Below are 26323 nucleotides of genomic sequence, written 5' to 3'. Positions count from 1 at the left end.
CCAGAAATAGTTGTTTGATTGTCTATGGGAACATCTGGATCTTTGACCTCACAAGTAGTTATACAACAACAAGCCCTTATCCCTGTGGAAAAGTGTTTGTTCTTTTGTGGCTCAGTGGCCCTGTGTTTGCATGTGAGGCTTGATGTTCTGGAAGTCATTTTCTCGAGCACTGGGGTTATTTAATTCCAAGGACTGGTTTGAATTTCTTTTAAAAATATAAGTGTATAGGATTACATTTAATTGTTGGTTTATGTACAGGAGCATTACTGCATGGAGCTGCAAGGAGCATGTTATATAAGTACTCTTTTGTCTTGAGTAAATATTCATTCAGTTACAGGCTGGATGAGGTCCCACGAATCTCTGAATTATGATGTCTGTACAGTGACTTGGAGGTATTGCTGATATTATCTATTAACCTTTTGCTCTCTATAAGGTCATACAAAGTAGCTTGGAAATTGCAGTGTAAATCAAGAAAACCAAGACTAAAGCTTAGACCCTTGGGCCAGATGGCCAGCGTTTAGCAATTGCTGAGTACATGCTGTTGGCAGCACACAAGTCAGGCCAAAAAAAAAAAAATGTGGCCGTTCCTTTCGAGCTCTCACAATGTTAGTCTTCTAAGGGTGGCGGGGACAGACTGAGGCTTTGCTGCACAGCGTGTCTGGCTAAAGGGCAGGTTCAAATTTCATGCTGACGGTATCAGTCAAGTAAAGAATGATTTTCTTGAAGTATACGAGAGGCATGCTCTCCCACTCATTTCTGAGGAGATTCCTTTTGAACTGTTAGGGAGGGACGTTTTGTTCAGGACCCCAGCTCCTCCATCTTCTGGGGTCCAGGGACATGGCTGCTAATCACTCCTTTCGGTGTGTCCTCAGTCTTCACTCTGCGCATGATTTAAAAAGCCATGGTCTTCATAATATATTCATGCTAGACTTAGAAAGTTTTAAGTCACATTCTCACTTCCATGATCTCTTCATAAAGGCCATATGGATGACACTAAATCTAAAGAAATCTATCTGTAAGTACCCCTTGTGTGAGGTAATACTAGAGAGTCAAAATGGGTGAATAGTTCTTGTGGTATTCCCTAGCGTCATTGATTATCAAAACTATGACTGTTAGGAATAATATGGAAAATGTTATTAAATACTCAGTTGTAAAGTGGCGCTTCCTGTAGCAGAAACCTTTCCCCACCTAAGGATATCGCCAAGTGTGTTGAGAAGCCACATGGATCAGCAAATGTGGCTGCTGTGCAGTATTCCCATTATGAAAGCTTTCTAAACACTTTGGGGATTTTTCTACTGCCTTGAACAGATGGCCTGTGACCTGCAGTGACTTTGTTCAGATCCATGGCCTATGGAATCCAGGCTCATGTCCAATCACTAAATGCAGTCCCAGAGGGCCATGCATGATCTAGTCCCTGCCAACTTTCCAGCCTCATGTCTCTCCACACCCCAATTCTCCCAATTATCTGAACCCCATCCCCTCCTAGTCATTCTTAACTTCCTTCCTCAATTGCCTTTTGCACCTAAAATTTATCATGCCCAGAACAAACACCCTTCCAGCTTATCTCAGGCTTTCAACTCCCACTGAGGACTTGTTTAGTATTAGTTCCTCTCTCCCTTAACCAATCAGAATACATTATTCACAAACTCTTCCACACCCATCAGGACATGGCCAATGTATGTGAACAACTATGAGAAACCTCCTCTTTCCCAAACCCGTTTGGGTTCTCTCTCCTCCCTCAATGCCAAGGCCAATTGTGCATCAAGTAGGATTAGACAGTCCCTGGGCATCAGCCCAATAACCAAATGGTCTGTAGGAACCTCCTACTGTCAACATTTCCACTACACAGAAAGTCTACTCAATGTTCCCTAATTAGGACTTTAAACATATCAGAATTAGTTGAGAATAATGTGATCAAAATAGAAATAGGTTCTGCTTAATTTAGTTAATAAATCCAGCATAAGCAACTGATGACAGATGTGTCAGCACCATTGCTGCGTTGAAAAGTCCCCAATGGAGGTTTGCTGAATGAGTATCTTGAATGAAATACTCAATAAAAGTGAGATTTTACTTTAGGACTTCAAGCCCTTCCTTTGCAGGAACTGAAAATCATTGCGTAGTAAGGATAGGTCCAGTTTTCAATCTATTTGCCTTCTGATTTCCCATTCATTCATTAAACAAATGTTTGTTGGGTACTCCCATCTGACAGGTACTACAGACGTCTGTCCCTTTATTCATGTTTCAAGGGGCTTGAGGCTGCCCAGGGCAATGGCTTCAATGTCCAGATTAAGCAGGTAAAATGGAGTAAAACTAGGTGGCAGCTGCAAAAGCCATGGTTTTCATGGCTTCTCTTCTCAATAATTATATTTTCTCAAAAATAGTAATTGAGTAGTTTTACCAGGCACTATTCTAAGTGCTTTACATAGGTTAATCCTATTTTCGTTCTCATGATAAACCCATGATGTAAGCAGAGTATTATCTTCATTTTTACATATGAGGAAATTGAAGGAAAAAGAATTATTGGGGAACTTCCCCAAGGTGACCCATCTGGTAAACACTGGAATCTTGATTCGAACTCAACAGCCCATACTGAGATCATCATAAAACCCTGGAATGGAAAGTCACCTAAGTCCATGAGGACTTATTTGTTTGCTAATCAATAAGTGACTTAGTTGGCCATGGTGCTCTCCCGGATCCTTCCCAGATTAACAGTTGTGTTTCTGGCACTGGAGGCGCCCTCTCCAAGCTGCAAATCCTCACACAGTCCATCTTCCTTTTCCTGCATTCTTTTAGATCTGCGTCTTGTATTCGACTCTACTTCCTCTCTCCCTCTTGAAGGCCACTGTTCTACCCAGCTCTGAGCTTACTGCCAGATCCTATGCTCCAACCTCTGTTCTTTAGAGCTTCGGTTTTACTGGTTGCCTTCTGAGAGACTGGTGCTCTCCAACATGGGAAGAGCAAAAATGTTCTCTTCATAAAATTCCATGACTTAGTCAGTAGAATTATGTTTTGTATCTTGTACAAAGTGCTGCCAGATGGCCCTCTCCTACTTCCACCTCCTTGCTTCCCCAAAACAACATACACTGCAGGCCCCATTATGGTTTTCAAAGTACACAAGATGCTTTCACATATATTATATTATTTCAGTAGAGGGGTGAGCATTGTCATTCCCTCTGCTCTACAAGGTGATTCAATAAGATAAGTAATAATATGCCCAAGATCACGCAGCTTACAAGGGGTAGATTTGGGATTTGAACCTACATAGCATAAGTTCTTTCCATTCTACGTACCAATCTGTCATCTTTCTGTACTACTTCCTTTTCTCTCTAACACAAAGTAGTTATGGACTTCCTCTTTAAAAACTCACTGTGTGTAAGCTAAATGTTTATGGCTTTAGTTGTTTGCTTTCATAGAAGTGTCTCTGTCTCTCTGAAAACTAGCTGGTTATCAACCCTTGGAGCCCTGAGAAGGTAAATAAAAGATGAAATTGTACTACAAAATTCTGGCATAATTTTTTCTCTGTTTATCAAGATTTGAGGCATAGGTATTTGTGTCTGATAAAGGGGAATTCTCAGAGCCCATACCAGAATTATTCCCAAAGTGTCTTGGACCAATATGCCTACTCTGTTCCTATAATTGGGTGTATTAGCGAGATACTCCAGTAATATTCCACATGCCATCACCATTCACAGGTATGGATTCTACTAAAATCGTGCTTGCCCAGAGGCTATAGTTATTGCTTTGCACAATGAAAACTGTGTTTTTCAATGTGTGTAATAAAAGTCAAACCTAAATGTGGTGCATGGAGAAATCCTTCATGAACTGGAGAATGCAACATAACATAACACAGTGACTCAGAACCTGTGTGCAGCTGAGCCCTGTGTCTCCCTAAAGGGGTCCACTCAAATGACATAGATAGTACTATAGCCTTTCTGGTGCCCTCTTCTGCCCAGGGCCGAAATGACAGAAGATACAGTTTTGTATTCTGGACGGTTGCTTGCTTCGTAACTTAAAAAAAAAAAATTTAAAAAAAGAATTTTACTCTTGGGCTGAAACCAGGTTTTCCAAGTTTTGGTTCATAATAAGTAGTTTTTAAACATTTAAAAATAGGGGTGTGTAATAAAATGCTGAGAGACTCTCTGGAGATTGCTGCTGCTGGCACTTCTCTAATAGAAAGCATACGCCATTAAGCTAACATTTTGTTCTTTGACTGAAGAAGAAAACAAAGCTGTTAAAAGCTGGTAGGCTCATTTCCAATAGCAATAACACTAATATCTTTCAAGTCACTTCTAACCATAGCTAATTAGAGGTTTATGAGGGATGGCCCTTCCTGAAGGGTCACTTCAGGTTATGTAGCCCACAGCTTTGCTGTTGACTGTTGGCGACAATGGATTTGTTAAGAATTTCAACTCGAAGTGATTTTTTTTTTTCCTTTTGCCGCTGTGTCTCTTATTTTGACTGGCTGAGGTCAGGCTGGACAATGAGGCCCCAAATCAAAGACAGTGCCAGGTTGTTGCTGGAGATCTACACTGACAGATTGTTGAAAACTTATTAGTCTGACGTTTTAACAGCCTGCAATGGGATGGAAATGTGCTCTTTCACTGGAAAAACTTAGAAAGGAAAACATGAGCTCGAGCTGAAATCGCCCCAGTTCCAAATTTGCCATCCTCTGGCACCAGAGTGCCAAGGGCTGCCACAGTGTTTAGAGATTAAGGCCTGACTATGCCACCCACATGGTAGATGGGAATCAGGCTACTGTGAAGTAGGAGACCCTGAAATAGCACCTTCTGGGAGCTGGGGAAATTGTGATGTGCTCAATACTAGGTGCTAATGGCTTCAGCAGTAGCAGAAGTTGGCCCCCCGTGAGATTTCAACTGTGTCATTAGGGGTTGTTCTCGTAGCCATGGCCATTATGTGTAATAATCTACAAAGAAAAATAAGGAACACCTCAGTCTTGGCACCCATCCTAAGGTAGAAATGGACAAAAAGATCGCAGACGACACTGTTGATGAGAGAGAGCTGGTACCATTGTATTGTACTTATTTGTTACAGTGCTAAAAGAATTCCTTAAGCATCCCTGCTCTTGAAAAGCAAACCCAGCCTCTCTAGCACACCCCATAATTTCTGTTTTCTTTTTCTTTTTCTTTTCTTTTCTTCTTTTTTTTTTTTTCCAAATCGCTATCGGCCCCCAATTTCCTCCAATCTCAACTGTAACTATCTCATTGATTAAACCCTCTGCTCTGACTCACTAGAGCTTTGCTCCTCAGCGCTTGAATGATCTTAAAAGGGTTTCTGGGCTTTGCACAGGCAACTTTCTCTGCCTGATGGGCCCTCTCTTTTCCCAATCAACTCCTTCCTATCCTCCAGACAGGCCTGTGGTCATCTCTTTTTGGAAGCCTTCTCTGATAGCCCAAGGCAGTGTTGCGTGCCCACCATTGAGGGTGGCCGTAGCCTTCTATGTTTTGATTTCAGACCAAGATATAAACTTCCTAAGGACAGGACTCAGCCAAAATCTCACTTTATTTTGTATCCATAATCACGGTACAGTGCCTGCACAGAGTAGGCATGATGAATATTAATGATGTCTTCTTGAATGTCCATTTATTCACTCATTTGATAGACATTAATGGAGTTCCAAGCTTCCAGGCCCTGTGAGAATTTAGGGAGTTTAGTCTCTTAACACAAGCTATCTTTCTATGATCTACAGACCAAAAATTTTTCTCTCTAAGCCTATCTTCCGGGGATCTGACTTTGATTAGTATCATTCAGTTGTTTGTTGGAAAATGTGAGATGGGAAGTGACGAAGATATTTTTAAATACTTTCTCAATGTCAGGTTTCCCCTTTAATCACCCCATTGTAGCTCGTATTACATGATTGCATCTAATGACAGCATTTCCTGATGTGTATACATAAATCTCCAGGGGGGAAAAAAATCTCTTCTTGCACTACTCCAGATAATCTAAAATCTTAAGTATATCCCATATAATTGCAGTAGAGAATTACTTATTCATTCACTTAATTAATATTGGGAGTGCGCTTTATGTATTAGTCATCATGCTAGATATTTTGGGGTTCAGCAGTGATCAAATAAAACAGACGCATTAGCATACAGGCATTTGCCTTGTTTACTAAGACCCTCACTAGAGAAATTTTTGCACAGCAAACTTACAGAACTGAAGCACTTAGAGATAGAGTGAGGGTGAGGGTGAAGGCAGCCTGTCCTGAATAAAGCCCTGCCCAATCCAACTTGCTCATGGCACAGATGAGATGCACTTCATTTTCCATCAAATAGTGACTATAGTCAGCACTTTTTTAGCTTGGCAAACTCAGTTTTAATTTCCCCCCCCCCCCCGCCCCAAAATGAGTATATATGTCAGGGGCTTGTTTTGCTTTGTTTTGCTTTAAAGATCTATCAAGCACAGTCATGGAGATGTTGGATTTTTCTGCATTCCTACAGTAACATCCAACATGTGGTCACTAGCAAAATGGATGTCGAGAGGCAGCTGTGCCAACAGCTTTCTAATCTCTGGGTCGCTGCCATGGTTGTATGTCCTTGACATCACCAACTTCAGTGATGCCTCTTGTTTCTCCACTTTCCCAACTGTGGCCACAGCTTCCCTCATAAGCCAATTTGGCATTTTTGTCTGAGAGTCGTTCCTGGAGGCCCATCCTATAGCCTGATCTTCCAGTGATTTTATAAGCACCTAATTCCATGTATTAAATTTCTTTCTGCTTTAAAAAAAAAAAAAAAAAGGAAAGGAAAGAAAAGGGAAGCTATAAACATGTGATGGAAATAATCAAAGAATCACAGTCTATTAATTATTTGCTGATAACATTTCATTTTGCATTACCTACTTGCAAAAAGCAGTTATTGTCTCAGCTGACACTGAGACAAACATCCAGGCAACAAAGATTTCTGTTTCGGGTTTTGTTCGCTAATGTTTCCTCCCATCCAAAGATATCCAAACACCTGCCCTAAAAAGATTAGTTGCTGGAGGCCTGCTGAGAGACTAATGAATGCAAGTGATAGCAAATATTCAGAAAAGTAAAACAAAATATGAAAGCTTATTCGAAGCAGAAAAAGCATTAACTGGTTTCAGAAAGCTAGAAGTGCTGTTAACTGAACAATGTGTGAACTTCTCACTGTCTTTAATGTGTTTTACTTCTTTCAAATATAACAGGTACTATTACTAATGTTTGAATATTATTGTCATTTCAGATATAATTTTTCTTAAGTAAGAGGTTTGCTAAATACTTTAGTGTGATTTTTAAAATTAGACCTGATATCAATTTTTCACAACTAATTTTATGATGAAAGTAATAAAAAAATACAGTTTATTTAGGAGAAATATATTTTATTGCACATTTTGCTGGAACATATGATTTAGTTCATTGAAATTAAATATTTTAATTAAAAAAGCTAAGAAAAATGGGGTATTTTATAAAATCCATCTTGTTCTTTCTAAAATGCAAATTTTAGATATAATATAGAAAATTCTTAATAAATAATTAGCAATCAGCTTTTGAAATATTTTGACTTTTGAAATTAGAAGTATTTCTTCAGTTTTAATCCTAAATAATAATATGAAAATTAAAATATAATTTTAACAAATGAGTTAGGTTTACTTTGTATTTTTGTGTTATGATCTCATCTACAGTAATTTAAATCAGTATATTCTTGTTCTTAATGAATTAAAAACTAAATTTGCATTGATTATTTACTATGACGTAAGTAATATTACCTTGTTTTACAAATGAAAAAAAAAACACAAGTTTTGCAAAACTAAATAAGTTGCTCATGGTAGTAAAGTAGGTAAGTGGAGGCAGCAACAGAACATGAATTTGGATCAGTCTAATCCAAAGCCTACACTCTAATAGGTGGCAACTCATGTAAACAGTTACTGGCTAATGAATGAGAAAAGGGGATGTAAATAGACATAGTCTACTTGGCTAGGGAAATGAAGACACCAACAGTAGTATTTAGGAGTCTATGTATAATGGTCAAGCATCAGGGAAGCTGTGAGCTTTGATTCTTTCACTCATTAGAGAAGAGTATTTTATAGTGAGTAGTACTCTCTATGCCACAATTTTCTACTCTCTTAAAAGAGAGCATTGAACATATGAGATGGCCTATATACCTAGAAGAGTGCTTAGCCTATAGTATGAGCTAAATAAATGTTACCTAATCCACACTATCTATTGCAGGCATGGTATGTAAATGGCATCAGAGTTACAATAATGAGGCATGTTAGGAACACTACAGTGAAAGTGGTTTGATTCTTCACAGGTGATAGTCATTACACACAAGAGTTCATGTGCAGCATATATGTGCTATGAGAGGAGCATGTGAGCCAGGGGGATCACTCTGTCCCTAACAGGGTTACAGCCCCTTGAATGGGGATTTTCATAACTAGGCCCTATTATTTGTGGGCTGTGTTGCCTGGGACATGGACACAAAGAAGGAGATTTGGTCTCAGTATTTCAGACACAGAAGACAAAACAAAGATGGAGATCCTATGGAGAGATAGGATTCTGAGAATTAGACAGAAGCCTGGTGACAGAACCCGGTCAAAGTCAGGGTCCTCCAGTAGCAGGTGCTGGGCTGGGGAGTCCCAGCATGCATGACCTGGTACAGCAGCAAGGGAGGAAGGCTGTATCACCTGAGAACCCAACAGGGGATGAGACCTTCCCCTATGGCAGATCCTGCAGTTTTCTGAGACTTGGGCACTATGGCTTAATCCAACTTACCTTGTAAACTGATTCATCACCCTAGTTGTATTGCAAGCAAATGTTTGGCAGCCAAGTCCCCATAGATACTGATATCAATGAGAAAATGCACTGGAAAGACTGTTTCGTTTTTTTTTTCAAGTCCTGAGAACAATCACATTCCCTTCTGAGCATAGCTTTAAAATCTGTTACTATCATCAGGTAATTTTACAAAGCAGGACAATTAATGAGCTAATTAAAAGTGTCTCAGGCATTTCCCAGACAGCCAGAGAAATGAAGACAAGGAGAAGGACTGTCTCACGATCCTCAGGGTCATCAGAAGGGCCACCATGCTTGCCCTTCTTGCTCGATCATTAGCGATCATTAGTTTGTGTGGTCAGTGAACCCTAGCCGGCTATGACTGTTAAGGAACGCATGTTCCATGCGAATTTCAGATGTTCAGGAAAGAGAGCAAACACACACACCCCCCACCCTGTGGCATCACCCCCAACCATACCCATCTGCCTTTCGAGGGACATATATAAGGCTGCCATTGGGCTTTGGCAGCTGTAGGAAGTTATGCTACCTCCACACATCATTTCCTGTAAGCCCCTGCAAGGAAAGAAGGAAATCTCTTGCTTCCTACCACATATGTGGGCTTTGTCATTAACAAAGAGAAAGGGAGCAGTCCAGAATTCTGTCCTCCTAGGACCCAGAATGTGAATTGACAGAACTTCCTAGCACTTTGTTTTGCCAAGAAGTTGAAAACATTTTAGAAACCTCTGATCTTTCATTTAAAAAGAATTAGCAACTCTTTCAGGTCATAAAAATACCACTTTAAAAAGCAGGTAATGCTTTTTAAATGCGGGAAATGGATGTTAGCAATTTGAAAGGGTTTAACTTCTGCCAAAGCACAAACAAAACAGGAACCAACAGTAGGATCAGGCGCCATGGTCATTAATCCTCACGTTTGCTCTCTGATCTGACTTCGTGGCATATATTAGCATCCTATGTTACTTACAAAGAAATAAAGCATGAAGAGATTAAAAGGCATGATAAATATTGTATGATACTTAGGTCAGCAGAGTAACCTGTAAAAAGCTAATGATACTCTCTGTGTAGTATTCAATGCGCCCTTGTAACCTTTGCATGCATCCAGTCACCCTCCTCTACAGTCCATTCTCTTGACTCACCCAAGTAGCTTGCTTCCTTTTCATGGCCCTGAGCCCATTTCCCATCTCTTTGTGCGCAGTATAGGCCATTCCAGAAAATGGGTTAATTTGAATAGAATTGAGTCATTATTTTCCCCTCAACCTGCCCCTCTTTATATCAGAGGATTTCTTAATTATAGGTGAAGAATGTGAGTTCTTACATCCAGGAATAGTTTTCCCCAGAAATTACTTTGTCTTACATGAAGTGTAGGTACAGTTGACCCTTGACCAAGTGGGGATTAGGGTGCTGATGCCCCACCCAGTCAAAAAATCTGCATATAGCTTCAGTCTGTCCTGAGCATCTGGGAATTTCCAACTGCTGATGGAAAATACTACAATAAAGATTGACAGAAGTGAAATTAAACAAGTAAACAGTGAAAGAAAGAGGAAAATGGGCAAATATAGCAAGTCCTCAATCTCTCTAGGACAAGGAAATAAGTGGTGACAACAGTTATTGGGAAAGGCAGTCCAACCTGGTATTAAATGGCCTCTCTTAGCCCAAGGGAGATGGGTGCCAAGAAGCAGTAAGCAAAGATCATTTTTACATTCAGAGCGTTGCATATGGAGGCAATTCTTTCTTATTATGAAATATTTGGAACATAGAAAACAGCTTAGAGAATAATTTAAAGAACAAACCATTACAGTAGTTTTCTTCCGCCCCCTTACCCACAGTTTCGATTTCTACAGTTTCAGTTATCCACTGTCAACCATAGTCTGAAAATATAAACGGAAAATTCCAGAAAATAATTCATAAGTTTTAAATTGCGTGCCATTCTGAGTAAGCATGATGAAATCTGCCGCCTGGTGAGAGGGACATGAATCATCCCTTTGTCCAACGTATCCAATCTGTATGTGCCTGTTAGTCACTTAGCCATCTTCATGATTAGATCAACTGTCTCGGTATTGCAGTGCTTGTGTTCAAGTAACCTTTATTTTACTTAATAATGGCCCCAAAGCACAAGAGCAATGATGCTGGCAACTCAGATATGCCAAAGAAAAGCTGTAAAATGCTCCCTTTAAGTAAAAAGGTGAAAGTTTTCTATTTAATAATGAAAGAAAAAAAATTGTATGCTGAGATTGCTAAAATCTATGGTAAGAGCGAATTTTCCATCCATGAAATTGTGAGGAAGGAAAAACAATTGTGCTGATTTGCTGAGAGAGAGAGAGAGAGAGAGAGAGAGAGAGAGAGAGAGAGAGAGAGAGAGAGAGAGAGAGAGAGAGAATAGACCACATTATATAATTTGTATATGTATATGGTCATAACTGTTCCATTTTATCATTAGTTATTAATCTCTTACTGTGCCTAATTTATAAGTTAAACTACCGTAGGTAAGTATGTGTAGGAAAAAAACATAGTATATATTGGATTCAGTACTATCTATGGTTTCAGGTATCCAATGGGGGTCTTAAAATGTATTTCCCATGGATAAAAGGGGACTAATGTATAGAAAAATTTGGTAACCCCTGTATGCCTTCCAACACTTTATTACTCTGTATATTTTCCCTCTACCCTGAATTTGATATTCATTATTTATTTCCTGTTTTTTATGCTTTTTCTATAAATTAATGTATCCATAAACAATATGTACTATTTTTAGATATTTTCAACTTCATAAAAAATGGAGATAGTTTTTTCTCAACATTGTTTTTATATGATTTAAACATCAAACATGGTTTATATGTTTGAACATTATATATTTTATAAGATTTGAACATTATACAATTTGAATATTTATATGTGCCTGTTATATATTTGTTTTTACAATGAATGTAGCTCTAATTCATTCATTTTAGCCACCATGTAGTATTCCAAAATATGAATAACATTATTTATCTATTTTATAGCTGGGCACTAAAGTTACATGTGAAAGTTTTTCTGGTTATCAGTCTAGAATATGACTTGCTATTTAAAATGCATATTTCACCTTAGTGAGGTTGAAATCTGGAAATTAGCAAGTAGAAATCTAATAAAATTTTGCCAATTTTTCTCCAAAATGATTCTATCATTTCATATTCTAACCCACGTGTGAGTATTCATTTCTCTACACTTTTGAATTCACTTATTATTGCCAGATTTCTATGTTTTGCCACACTGATGAGTTCAAACTAGGCCTCATTTTGTCTTTAATTTGCTGGTTCCTAATTATTAATATGAGTGATTGAATATATTCTGAGTTTATTGACCATTCAGGTTTCTCTTCCATTAATTATTTGTTTATGTCCTTTATCCATTTTTCTGTTTGTTATTTTCTTGTTTATTTGGAGAATATCTTTATGTATTCAGGTACTAACCATTTGTCAATCATATACATAAATGTGGTCAATTCTTAAATAATTGAGTTTATCTCTGGAGTTTGCCTTGCACAAAACTTTTAACAAGCAAGTTAAAACTAAGACATAGATAATAAAATTGATATTTCCATGTGTCTATGGGTTCAAGAAAAGCACATATGAGTGCCCCTTTTTCAATTTTTCCTTATTTGCCCCCCTCATCCCCCACACCCCGCCCGCTGAGTTCAGAGGGTTAAGTATAGGCCACCGAGCTTTGTGTTTGATGGCGTCTGTGTTTGAATTCAGAGCAGGTAATTTAGAATAATTTTGGTGCTGTATAAGGGCCAATTCTGGGAGCGATTAACCTCATATTGTTAGATCTAATAGGTTGAATATCTTCCACTGAAATAGAAACCATTAGACACAGAGTGCATCTCTGGTGGTGACTCCTCATAAAAGCACACAGAATGGATTCTAGGCAGAGGCGTGAGCCATGCAGGAACAATCTACTCCAACTTAGTCTCAAATATTTCACTGCCAGGAAAGTCTCTACTCATGACATAAGTTCCTAGACTCAGGCAACCAAGGAAAACATGAGGAGTGGAATAATGTCATGATAATGTCAGGTTACATGGACATGTTGCCTTGGGAAGCCTGGTATGAAACCTTAAAATAATTATGGCTTTCTTTTTCTTTCAGAGGTGTGGTGAACTCTTGTTTGAAAGCCCTGATCAGAATGTCAAATGTGTTTGCATGCTAGGTAAGAAAGCGTCTCATTTTAGATATATTAAGCATGTTGATGTCATGTGGATTTATTGTTGTTCTGTTGCCTTATTTACTGTCTCTCGTTCCATATTGCAGAGGCTTCTAAGATTTTTGTAGGTTTATACACATATATAACACATTTATATGTGGAATATTTGATGAAAAAAATCTTTTGATTTTAGTACCTGTAAGTCATGAACCATGCTTCTGAGTTTTTCAGAATTTTTCTTGGCTCCTCAGCATGATGTAAAATCGGGTGCTTTGTATTCAGGAAACAGTAATGGAAAAGTAAGAAGAATCACATTGTAATTCTTAAACTAGAAATGATAAGCTAATTAAGTAAATTATTAAGAATTTACATCACACCACAAAGCCCTTACTTATAATGCCTGGGATAAATACATATTCTAACTAATCTGAAGTCAGCACAGTTACCCACACTATATTTGTAATAAAATCGCAGCATCGGTATGAATAATCACCTGTGGGACGATATATCATCAGTGCCTTTCACAAACTCTTTATAATACCCATTTCCCCGAAAATAAAACCTAGCCAGACAATCAGCTCTAATGCGTCTATTACTATCTTCATTTTACAGATAAAAAGATTGAGGCAAATGATTGAATGATATTGGTACCTTAATATCACTAAAATATTATTACTTTTTAAATTTTATTTATTTATTTATTTTAATTAAAGTTTTTTGGGATGACAATTGTTAGTAAAGTTACATAGATTTCAGGTGTACAATTCTGTATTACATCATCTATATATCACATTGTGTGTTCACTACCCAGAGTCAGTTCTTCCATCACCACATAAATGATCCCATTTGCCCTCATCTATAACCCCTTTCTCCCCTTATCCTATGGTAACCACTAAATTATTGTCTATGTCTATAAGTTTTTATTTCTTCCTTTGTTTGTCTTGTTCCTTTGTTATTTTCAGTTTTATATATCACATATCATTGAAATCATATGGTTTTAGACTTTTTCTGTCTGATTTATTTTGCTTAGCATTATAATCTCAAGATCCATCCATGTTGTCCCAAACGGCACTATTTCATCTTATGGCGGAATAGTATTCCATTGTGTATATATACTACAACTTCTTTATCCAATCATCTATCGAAGGACACTTTGGTTGTTTCCATGTCTTGGCCACCGTAAACAAAGCTGCATTGAACATCAGAGCACATACATCTTTACAGATAAATGTTTTCAGATTTTTTGGGTAGATACCCAAGAGAGGGATTGCTGGATCATACAGTAATTCTATTTTTAATTTTGGCGGAATCTTCACTTTGCCTTCCATAGCGGCTGCACCAATCTGCATTCCCACCAACAGTGTATGAGGGTTTCTTTTTCTCCACAGCCTCTCCAACACTTGTTAGTATTTGTCTTGTTGATGATAGCCATTCTGACTGGAGTGAGGTGATATCTCATTGTGGTTTTTATTTGCATTTCTCTGATGATTAGTGATGTTGAGGATTTTTTCATATGTCTATTGGCCATTTGTATGTCCTCTTTGGAGAAATGTCTATTCAGGTCCTCTGCCCATTTTTTAATTGGATTGTTTGGCTTTTTTGTTGTTGAGTTGTATAAGTTTCTTATATATTTTGGATATTAGCACCTTATCAGAGGTGTTGTTTGCAAAAATCTTCTCCCATTCATTTGGTTGTCTCTTTATTTTGTCGATGGTTTCATTTGCTGTACAGAAACAATAAACTGCATAGAAGAAAACATAGGCTTTCTAAACTTATAGGTTTCTAAACTTTTGGGTTCAAAGAGGATTTTATGATTTTGACTTCAAAGGCAAGGGAAGTAGAAACTAAAATAAATGAATGAGACTATATCAAACTAAAATATTATTTGATTATAACTTTTACCTGATCTAGTAACTTGAATGGATTTTTAATTCATGACAATTTTAAACACATGAGCACATTATTTATTTTGACTAAATTTTGCCTTGTCCTGGTTCCAATGTGATTTCACTGATTAGTTTATAGCTAGAACAAGGACAGCAATAAGCTGTCTACTATTGCTTGTAGACTTGACTTAAACTAGGTAAGATTAATCATCTTTCCATCTCTTATAGATTATATGATATGGTTTATATAGCTGCCAGAACATTCCTAGCCACCAAATGCATCCCCAATGAGTCTTCCAAATTGCACAAAATTTCAAAGTTGGAAATGTATTTATATAAATCAGTTTATTAGATTTCTATTTTTTTAGTGATATAGAACTAAATGATATAAAGGAACAATGAGTATGAAATTTTTGTATTAGTTTGAGGACATGAGAAAATAGGAAGAATAATTGTATATTTTACCTTTAAAAATAGATAAGTAAATATTTATTGGTTGTCAATGATAATATTATTTCTAGTGAGCTTAAGTTACTCATATAGTGAAAATTGTGCCCTCAAGGAGCTTACATTTAAAAAGGCTTAGATTTTTTTCTACTATTCTTTTTAAGAAGAGTACTACAAATTTTAATTGAAACATTTACAAAGTCCTTTGAAATCTTAGATAAAAGGAAATACCAAACTAAAGTTATTATGGATATGAATACACATGGGTCAACCCACCATTAGCATGTGTCTACCTGCAGGAAACCGACAGGCTGCCATTTCACAGCGCAAGATAATAAGAAAAGTGAAATTGAATGGTTTCTTTCCTTAGAACACGCAAGAAAAATTCAAGTTCTGAACACGGAGCTCACTAAAGTTGAGACCACATCTTGTATTTCATCAAGAGAGGGCAACTATATCAAAACAACAACAACAAAGCACCACTTCACTGTTGTCTGAGGTTTTAGTTTGTGGCTACCTTCTAGAGGAACCTGTGATCATGCCCTTATTACTTCCTAAAGTGTTTCTTGAGAAAACTTTGTATCTCCAACAGGAAAGGATAAGGATTCTCTGATATTTTAAGGGACTGTTAAGTTTTCCAAGAGTTGCCAACCATAAATGTACTTTGCATTTTTGCAAGTAATGTTATAACATTGTATAAATCAAAATTTCCAAACAAGAAAATATGTAAAGTCTGCATTTCCAAAACTTCACCTCTGATTTCATGCCACCCCAGTAGTGAGATCTGTAATAGAGGCCAACGTGAGATATCTACAGCTTTAAATTGTTAAGCTCTTGTGTCACCCACCCACACCCTCCTGAGATCAATCCCACCTCTGCCACTCACATTCCAGGCTTGGGTGCCTGCCTGGATCCCAGCTGTGCTCTGGTTTCAGCACAGTTGAGATAGAATAGGAAAGAGGGTCACAGCCAGGGACACCATTTGCAGTTTTCTTCTCTACCACTGCTCTCTCCCCAGATCATTCTGAAAAACACAACTTTTGTACTTGAGTTGTCTACCTCACGACTTCCATGAATAAGCCATCCTCACCAAAGTCATGTTCCTGGCTCATTACATTAAATGAGACATTAGTGTAAAATTTACTTTGAATTGCTCTGAAGCACTGAATCAATGAAGTTTTAAGTGGGAGCAAACTACTGTCACACATGAGTTTTATGGGGAATTATTTCTGGGTTCAGGGGAATAGTTTATGTTGGGTATGAAGGTAAATAAAGATGTACTGCAGAGCTGGCTACACTGAATATTAGCTATTTATTCTTTAAAATTCCCCCCAGAGAGGACAAATGTGGACAATCAAGTTAAGCACCAAATTATAATAAATGTTGCTTTCTTCTTTCCTTCGTCTTTAGGGCATATGTTTAAAACTCCTACCTTCTTAAGTCCTTCCTATTTTTAAATTTAGTTATAATATTTCTCTCAAGCTCAAGTTGACCTCAGAAGTTTCTATAACTATATCAAAGGATATATAATTGTATACCAAGACTTGTACCTTAATTAGTTGTAATGAACGGATACCAAAGGAAAAAGGAAGTGGAAAAGATATTATCTCTCATTGTACAATTAATATATGAAGTATAGTGGTTACTAAAAGGATTTTATTTTTCAAATATAATGAAACTGTTGGGTACAAACAGCCAAGAGTATTTAAAGAAATTAACATACAATGATCAATGTTGAGTCACTTCTTAATTCATTTACTAGCCTCCCTCTGTAAAATGATAAATCCTGGGAAAAGCAACTTTCAAAAAGGAAAATGCCCAATCAGAATTGGTGCCTCTTACAACTCCTTCTTTCTCTTTATTGTTAGAATAAAATTCTTTTAAATAGTAAGCATTAATTTTTAATTTATGATATTTTGTTGCCTCTATTTCTTCGTATTCTTTATCAGTATTCAATTTTTTTTCAAATTTGAAAATTCCAGCGGCCCTGCTTTTGTTTCATGTGTGCTTTCTTTCATGCTGATTGATGTCCTAGCATTTGGATGTAAAGTATGCACTTTCTTACCTACCATGGCTCAGAAAGGGAGTGTTCGTATTGTCAGGTTTCTGGTAGAAGTTTACTATAAATCATTTAAAGGGATTGCCAGTTTTCAAAGCACTAGAATACCATAAAATCAATATTTTATTAACATCTTAAATGAGCGTAGACTTGCTTTTTGTCTCTGAAAAATTAACTCTGTAGTCATAGAAGTTGCTTCATCTTTTAGGCTCCAATTTATAGTTTTTCTGCAAAATAAAGATTAAAAATATTTATTCTTCCTATCCCAGGGATTGTTATCATAATAGAATGAGGTGTTCTGTGAGAAGACATTGCCTGTTATAATGCCCTGATAAACAATAATAAACAAAAAACTGAATAATAAATTATTTATTGATGATATTAATAGTGTTTAGAAAAGCAATAAAAAAGCCAAAGCATTACATAAATGTGAGGGCAACTTTTAAAAACATTACATATATTCTTCAAAATTGTGCAGAGCCTCAAAGGCTTTCATCCAATATGCATTCAACAGATATACATCAAAATCCTTCCACGTACTTGGAAGGTACCGTGCTAGGCAGTGGGAATGCAAAGACCAGTGAGACACATATCCTGCCCTCAAAGGGTTTACAGTCCAGGAAGAGATTCAAGCCCTGAACACCAAAATCTGCAATGGCAGCTTGATAATGAGAAATGACAAAAAGGAAATAAAGATAAGGTTTGTTGGAGAAAGTGCATACAGCTGGGATATGAAGACATGAATTTTGATATGCAGAAGCTGAGAAAAGGGCAGCACTCTAGGTGGATACATGACCATATTCAAAAGCCCATTATGAAAAAGCTGGGGAGTGGAGGTGGCAGTGTTTCAGGCCACAGGGATGATGAAAGGATAAATTGGAAAGAAATTTGAGGCTTTATTGTACACAGTTTGACTGTTATCACTGGCTCTAAAAAGAACAGAAGTATCAGATAAAAGAGAGTGCTGCTCTCTTTTATTTAGTTAGAGAGTATTTCTCTTAGTTATAGAGAATTGTAAAATACTCTATAAAATGGTTTCCACTGGGTAGTTTTAAGTACAGCTGTTCCCCAGATACTTGTGAAATTAAATAATTTTTAACTCAATATTTCTTTGAACCCAGTGACCTAAATTCTAGGTTTGATGTATTTTTAAAAAATATATTAATTTTTGTCTTTTCCCTTCATATCAAATATTATATTTTATTTAAGAAGTAAAACAGTATTGCCATTTTTTTCACTAGAGAAAATTGATATATATATTTTTTTATTAGATGAACTTTGTCATCGAATAAAATGGAAAATTTTTTTAGTTAATGTTTTGCTTTTATCACCAGCATCAGCTTGTGATTTTCATATGTGGATAATTTGACGTCTATGAATTTTTCTTAAGAATGAATTCAGAATCTGATTTAAGGCAAAATAATATCTGGTATCACAGTAGGCCATTGTGGTGTAGCAGAAAGAACAGAGCATTTAAAGACCTGATACTTGCTAAGAACTGTGGGACCAGAGGGAAATCTCTTAAGGGTTGTCAATTTCAGTTTACTCTTCCCTAAGTGCAATAATAATCAATAATAACAATATTATTATCTACCTTATTAGGTTTGTTGAGGATCAAATAACACAATAAAAATTAAAGTATTCTGTAAACTTTTAGAAGTACTAGAAATGTAAATATTATTTTTATCAATACTAATAGCAGAGTATTCCTGTGTGTGTGTGTGTGTGTGTCTGTGTGTCTGTGTGTGTGTGTGCGACACTTTATTTATTAATTCTAGCGGTAATAAACATTTAGCTATCTCTAGTTCTGAAGTGTTACAAATAATACTGTGATAAACATTTTTGTACATGTCTTTTTGTGCACAAAATTACACATTTTCTCTTGAGTATTTACCTAGAATTTCAACTATTGGGCTCTAGGGTATGTATATATTCACCTCCAACTAATTCTGTCAAATTATTTTCCAAAGTGGAAATTTACCCTCTCATCAGCTGTGCATGCAAGTCCCATAAATGATTTAACATGACAATTATCTTAGACTAAAAGTTAGAATGCATAATTCATCATTTAACTTAATACAAACAACATTTTATGCAGTAGCCTCTAATGAAGATCATGGTTATTATTTTATTATTTATGTAAACGAACCATTAGGTTAATAATGATAGTAATGAAACATTTTATATGAAATAAATAGTAAAATGAAACATTATTTGTTGATTATCAATGAACATTAATGATTTGATGGAGTTTGCTGCATAAATCAAACTAGTAGTTATTCTTTGTTGAACACTTGGAAGTAAATAGCCCACAAATGCTCCTATACGTGCTCCCCCACCCACAGTGGAACTATAAACAAAAACTTGTTCATAAATAAAAGTTCTTTACTGTTGAGACAGTTAATTTCCATTTTTTTCTTTTCTACAAAATATACAATTAACTATTTTTACAGAGCTGAAGTTATATTATGAAGTTATAATATGAAAATTATACTTCAGGCATCTAATTCTGAAAAATCAACAGTCTAGTCCTTTACTATGAATCGTATGGCATATGGATTTTAAATTTAACCCTTGTGTGTTGTTTTTGTGAATTTCATTCACATTTGCTCTAGGAATGAAGCAGCAAAGTATTTTCATCCTGCCTTTTATCAGTTTCTCTCAGTATTGGGTATGTCCAAGCAAAGATAGGAAGGTCACCATTAGCCAGTGTCAGAACTGAGTTTAGTGAGTGGATTATAATTTCCCAGTACTCAAGAAGTGCTTTTGGCTCTTTGAGAAGTGGGAACATACATGATTTTTATTTCCTTCTTTTTGTCTCTCTATATGTTCCCATTATTCAACGGAGAGTAATTATTTTATAATAAGAGAAATTTTGGCTTCTTTTCTGATTTCTAGGAATCTATCCTACGGATTTCTAGGAATCTTATTGTTTGCAATACTAAACCCTACACCTGACAAGAGCCAAAACTTTGATAACTTATTCCAGTAGTGAACTAGATATAAGCAGAGAGGTGCTTCTAATATGAATTGTGCTTTGGGGTAATCACTACTCTGGTTGCAACATGTTGGAAATGAGTTGGGGTTTTTATTGAAGTTTCTGTCACAAAATCACCTTCCCCCAAACGGACTTTCTGAGACTGGCCGTTCTCCTTGTAGAGTGCACGTAATCCCAGCAATCCTGTTTTTTGTGTCATAGATAAACAGCCGGTGAAATAGCACAGAAGTTGCAAAATAATATGAAAGTCAAGTAACTGAGGTTTGTGGTTCCATGGCAAATGGAAGCCTTCCAGAACAAACACATTAAAAGTCTGTTGCACCAGGGATGGGTGAGGGCTCATTGCACAAATTCTACAAAACAATATGAAACAAAACACTGTGGAACTTTCTTGGTTCTCAAAATTTTAACACGTAACACAGATACACTTTCATGCATGCACACATGCATACACATGTGTTCACACACAGAGCAATTGTACATTTCTAAGTTCAAGATCTCTATTTTGTTCCTTTCTTCATAGCTGAGACCTAAAACACACGTGATTTTTGTCTAAGGGAATGAAGGTATGTATGCAATTACTTTGCACAACCAGTTAGTTTACTTTCAGTATTCAGAGAAAAACAAGAAGATGCGTTTAATGGCTCTGTATGTCCTAAAGTCTGTTTCAAATATAGGAAGATCATGCTGATGCAAAACTATATAAAGAACTACATCTATACTGTTTTGCCAAATATGTAAAGTTGTCTGTATGTATGTATATAATTTTTAGTGATAGGAAAAAAATTAAATTTATTTGACTCATCATATTTTTTCTGCATTTTATCGCTTTCCTACCATCGGCATGTACGATTTTTATAGCAGAAAAAAATAAGTATAAAAAAAGAAAAGAAGGTGGGTCCATGAAACTACTTTGTATGATACTACAATGGTGGACACATGTCATTATAAATTTGTCCAAACCCGTAGAATTTACCAGCCAGGAATGAATCCCAATATAAACTCTTATTTGGGTGATAACGATGTATTAGTGTAAGCTCATCAATTGTAACACATTACCACTCTGGTGGGGGTATTGATAATGCGGGACGCTGTGCTTTTGTCGGGGCAGAGGTCATAGAGGAAATCTCTGCAAAATTCTGCTCAATTTTGCTGTGAACGTAACATGGATCTAAAAAAAATGTAATAAAGTCTATTAAAAAAAAATAAGAAAGAAAGGACCTGCTAGTTAAAGAAAGAAAAAAAAAATGAAAGGGAGACAAAAAGACATGAGGGAAAAACTGAAAGTAGTGTGCAGTTGTGGTCCTGTTGGTTCTGGAGAATTACTGAGAGGTTGTTCCGGGACAGGACCTGCTGTAGAACTTTTCTGAGAACTAAGAGACAGGCGAGCCTTTGTTCAGGCTCTGTCATGTAGTTTATTGTTTTCTCACAGGAAAATTAAAATGTGTTGTGACCCTTTTAGCAGTCCATCTGTTTTTCATATAAAAAGATTTGTTCTAGGTCCATTTTTACAGTAAACCATCCACTGGAAGGAAATTCAGTGGCTTCCTTAAAATATCTAGCTTTTAAATTGCACCCATCACTGTTGTCATTACAAGGAGCATGTTGAATAGTAGCATTCCACTAAGATTTCTATTATACAACTATAAATTGTTGATAAGGGAAGAAAAATATTGATTTGTATGACATTTTGCTTATAATCTGAGCCTGGTTAATCCAGACCTCCTATTACATAATAGTCTATAGCTATATGATCCTATAATACTGATGTGTCCAGTAAAAATAACTATTGAATACTGTTAACATAAGAACTATCCAAACCTGTAGAAAATTTTTATGAGTTTATTTGCGCCAAACTCACAACTGCTGAGAAGCAAAATCTCAATGGGTTGAGAAAATGCTCTGAAGAAGGGCAGTTTTGCAGTTGATTTTATACATTAGAATAAAAGGAGGAGATATAAAGGAAAGTTAATGAAATTTATTGGTGGTAGATTAAGGGGGTGGGAGAAAGGAAAGTAGAGAAATCTCTGGGCTTGGAGAAAAAGTAAAATGGAGAGACACATTCTTCTTTTACATTGGCAGGTACTGGGTAGTTAATAATTAACATTTATGGCCACATAGAGATGGTATGCAGGGAACAAGATAACAATGAGTGGTTTTGTGTTGTAGTGCCTGGTTGTGTCCGGAGGGATCTGGAAAAGGAGATGACTCTGACATTTCAAATGTATGTTTTCTTAGATGCAAAAAGGCAATAGGCAGGCTCACTTAGGTAAAGACTGGCCTTTGTCAAGGAAGCTACAGGCCTAGTTAGGAGATTTTAGGTAGAAATTTTTATGTTTAGACCTTCCTATGTAGGTACTTTTGCTCTCTGAGTCTGTAAGGCCCTCCATGCAGGCCTCCCCTGTGCTTGTCAGGTTTAGTATGTGGCCCCTTTTTTTGTCCATGGTACCTACCAAGTGTGTATACTCTTCTAGGCACCAGAAAAACAGCAATGAATGAAAGGCCAAAATTCCTGCCCTAGTGGACTTAGGTTCTAGTGGAACATGAGGTGTGCGAATGGTAAACAGTAGAAATCATATACTACATTATGGTAAATAATGACGATGGAAGAAATTCTACTATGGAAGAAATAAGGCAGGGTGCCTATGAGTGGTAGAGTAATGATGGCAGGTGTGGAGGTGGTGGTGCAGATTTTAACTAGAACAGCCAAAGCTTTCTCTGAGAAGGTGAGCGTAGCCATGCTCTACTAGGTGGTAGACGGATCAGCACCCAAGACCTGAAGCAGAGGGAGCCTGGAAAAGCCAAGAACCAGAGGCGGACAAGTATGATGAAGTCCAGGAATGAGGAGTTGCTGAGAGGTCCTGGGCGACAGATCACATGAGTCATTGTGAGGACTCTGGATTTATTCTGCCACAGGTGAGGAGCCATTGGAAATTTATTAGTACTGGTGTCATGTGATCTTTCATTTCAAACTGGCTATGTTATGTAGATTTTAAAAATTAACAAAATAAGGAAAAAGTGCTTGCAGTATGGTTTTGGAAAAGGATGGTTTTGGAGAAATATATCACCATTGTTCTGAAAGGATGTATTTAGGGAAATAATAAACAAGTTTAGTGCCATTGTTATATGCCTTCCAGATAAATGCCTTCCAGTATTTAGGGAAATAATAAACAAGTTTAGTGCCATATGTTATATGCCTTCCAGATAAATGATATGATTGATAGGATTAACTTATACAGCTTAACTAGAGGAAGTACCACTTTAAAGTGGTTAGGATTTAGAAAGGAAAGGTGGTTGGCAATCTTATCTCTGGAAAACTTTCCCTCCTTAGGGCATGCTTTCTTTACTTGATTTGTCTTTAGAGCAGCCTTTTATTTTATTTTATTTTATTTTATTTTATTTTATTTTATTTTATTTTTATTTTTATTTTAATGAAGGGGCCTATCTCTATTTCTGTGTTTCCCTCTTAGGCTCTTTCCTAAATAGTAGCTTAGAATCATAGTAAATGACCTACTCAGGAAACCAGTTTCACTAAAAACCAAAGGAAGGGAAATCTTTCCTTTTTCTATTATCTTTAAAAGTATTAGTAAATGCTAACAGAATTAAGCAGGACTGGAGAGTCTTATGGCAAAGAGCAGGTAAACTGGATTCTAGGAAGGTTGTGCACTCACGACCCCCACCATGCCATTGGTATAGACTAGAATGTGAACAGCGACCCCTGGAGTTGCAATGGGGCGGCCGTGAGGACCAGGTGAGCAGTACTTGCTGAGATTTGAATCTGGCCTCTCCGCAGTTCATTTTGTCTGAGATCTATGGGCTGATCCAAATGCCCTTTGTTTGACTTATTCACTTAGAAAAATGAGAATACCAGCATTTCTCTTCTCCTATTCCCATTAATTTTACCTCAAAGGAAAAATGTGTGAGAATTTCTTAAGAAAGACAAACCTATACAGAATTTATAACTCTGAAAAAGAATCCCAAGACACAATATATAATTGTCCATTTAGTTTAGCTGACAATTTTGAGTTTCTAATGTGAAGTCTAGAACTAGTGCTTGGTATTAGAGATAGAAAGAAATGAATGATGCTCCATTCCCCAGTGTTCTTATTTCTAGCATTATATAGTCAGCCCCTTCAGCTCTATAAGCCAGACTGTGGTAGCAGACAATGGGACATGACTGGTTCTTTTCTTGTAGTGGCATTTCTCTTAAAAAGTAGTGTGTGTTCACATACCCACATTAACCTGGGACCTCGTCAGCCCTTTTGAGTCGTTTCATGCTAATTCTGGTGAAAACATTAATAGGCCCAGAAAACTCTAATGGATAGATTCCATTGTGAGTCTAGAGGGCTGATTTCATGTCCTGCCTCTTCCCCAACAGCTATGTCATCATCTTTTTCTGTCTCAAATACTTCATCCTTCAAATGTGCCCAATAACACTCTTAACTCCAACTTTAACTACATTGCTTATTAGTTTGAAGGCAAAATAAGGAAGTATGAGTAAAGTATGTGGGGATAAAAACAGTTGTTGAGGCCAATGTAAGGTGAATGAAAAGTATGGTCACTTTTTATCTAGAAGCCATGGTGTAGGGTCGCTGGTTAGTTCCGTTGATTAGAGCGAGGTGCTAATAACACCAACGCTGCTGGTTCTAGCTGCGCCCTCCTTAAAAAATAAATAAATAAAATGGTGGCTAAAAACCATGGTAGTTGATGAATTAGCTTTTGCTTTAGTTTTCTCTTCAGTGAAAGGTAACTGATGGAACGGAATTGCCATCACCAAAGTTTCAACATTCAAAAAGGTAAAATAATGTTCCGATAGAGTCTCGAAACCTCTGACCTAAGTAAGATCAGACATAACAATCTGTGTCTCATCAAGTGCCAATATAACTCATGAGCAGCAAATATCCCTGGAGTAAATCTCCTGATTAACTTTTTTGGGTCTATGTACCTGTTTGTCCTTTTTAAAAACCAGTGATGGACTAAGATAAACAGGAGGCAACAAGAGGTCATGGGAGAAAGGACAAAACTGGTAATTTAAACAGAGCCAGTGCCACTTGGCCTACCGAGACTGCAAATCCCCAAGCCAAGGTAGCTGAGAAAGAGAAAGCTAATAACTCTTCGGGAAGTATTCTCTTCCAAAGAGTTGGCAGGAATGCTGTGGCTTTTGAAGAAAGGCCTGCTTTTTGATGGCACTGAAACAGATTTAAATTCATATTGAAACAGATGACTCATTATCTCAATTTAAAATAGCTTCTTACTATACATCATATATATTTATGTATGTATTTTTCTAAGGATACTTTGAAGCTTCTTTTTAATGAAGAACTAATCAGAGCTCAATGGCACTTAATCATATTTCAGAATGTTCCTTAGTTCTTTAGAGACCAAAAGGGTCTCTCAGATGAAGAGGTAAGTCCCCTAGTTTGCCAGCAAAGTTTGAACGAATATTGCCATCTGTGCTGAGATTTCTGTCAGCATTGTTGGATAGTATTCAATTTTTCTTTGATTTCAAAAACTTCAAGTCCGTAAGCTCCAGCCAGTAACTGCCGTAGAATGAAATTATTATTAAGCCTATATTATTTCATGTTGCTTTGGAGATTTTAGTACACGCTGCCTGTTGCATCTCTCCAGACATTCTTAATGTACTATATAATGGAAAAGAACCCTGGTCCCAGTGAAAAAGGAGGGAGATGGGATAAGGAGGGACGATAAAGTAACTCAAATGGGGAAATTATAGAAAGTAGTGAAGTAGTGACATGCCATACCATACTCAACAGTAGCCCAAGAGTATTTTACGAGAGAAAATAATTAATTAAATCAGCACAAAAAATATGACCTATCTTACACGAAAAGTCCAGACATCTATTGTTTCAGCAAATATTTATTGAGCGTCTACTATGTGTCAGCCATTTCTCTCTGCCTAGGAAGAAGTAGCAGTGAGTAAAATAAGATCTCTGATCTCATTAAGTTTATATTTTATTGGTGGAGATATA

The 26323-nt window shown here is 36.8% G+C and overlaps 1 protein-coding gene across 1 annotated transcript in view; it reads left to right on the top strand.

The window, feature by feature from the left end:
• Nucleotides 1–26323, top strand: part of PDE7B (phosphodiesterase 7B) — a 290443-nt gene that overhangs the window by 70776 nt on the left and 193344 nt on the right. Inside the window, exon 2 of the mRNA XM_081044492.1 lies at nucleotides 12889–12949. Coding sequence (XP_080900618.1) covers nucleotides 12889–12949 — 61 coding nt within the window. The remainder of the gene's footprint in view (nucleotides 1–12888; nucleotides 12950–26323) is intronic.

The sequence above is a fragment of the Rhinolophus hipposideros genome, assembly GCF_964194185.1.
Source record: "Rhinolophus hipposideros genome assembly, chromosome: 3".
Taxonomy (NCBI): Eukaryota; Metazoa; Chordata; class Mammalia; order Chiroptera; family Rhinolophidae; genus Rhinolophus; species Rhinolophus hipposideros.
This window is presented reverse-complemented; position numbering and strand designations above follow the sequence as displayed.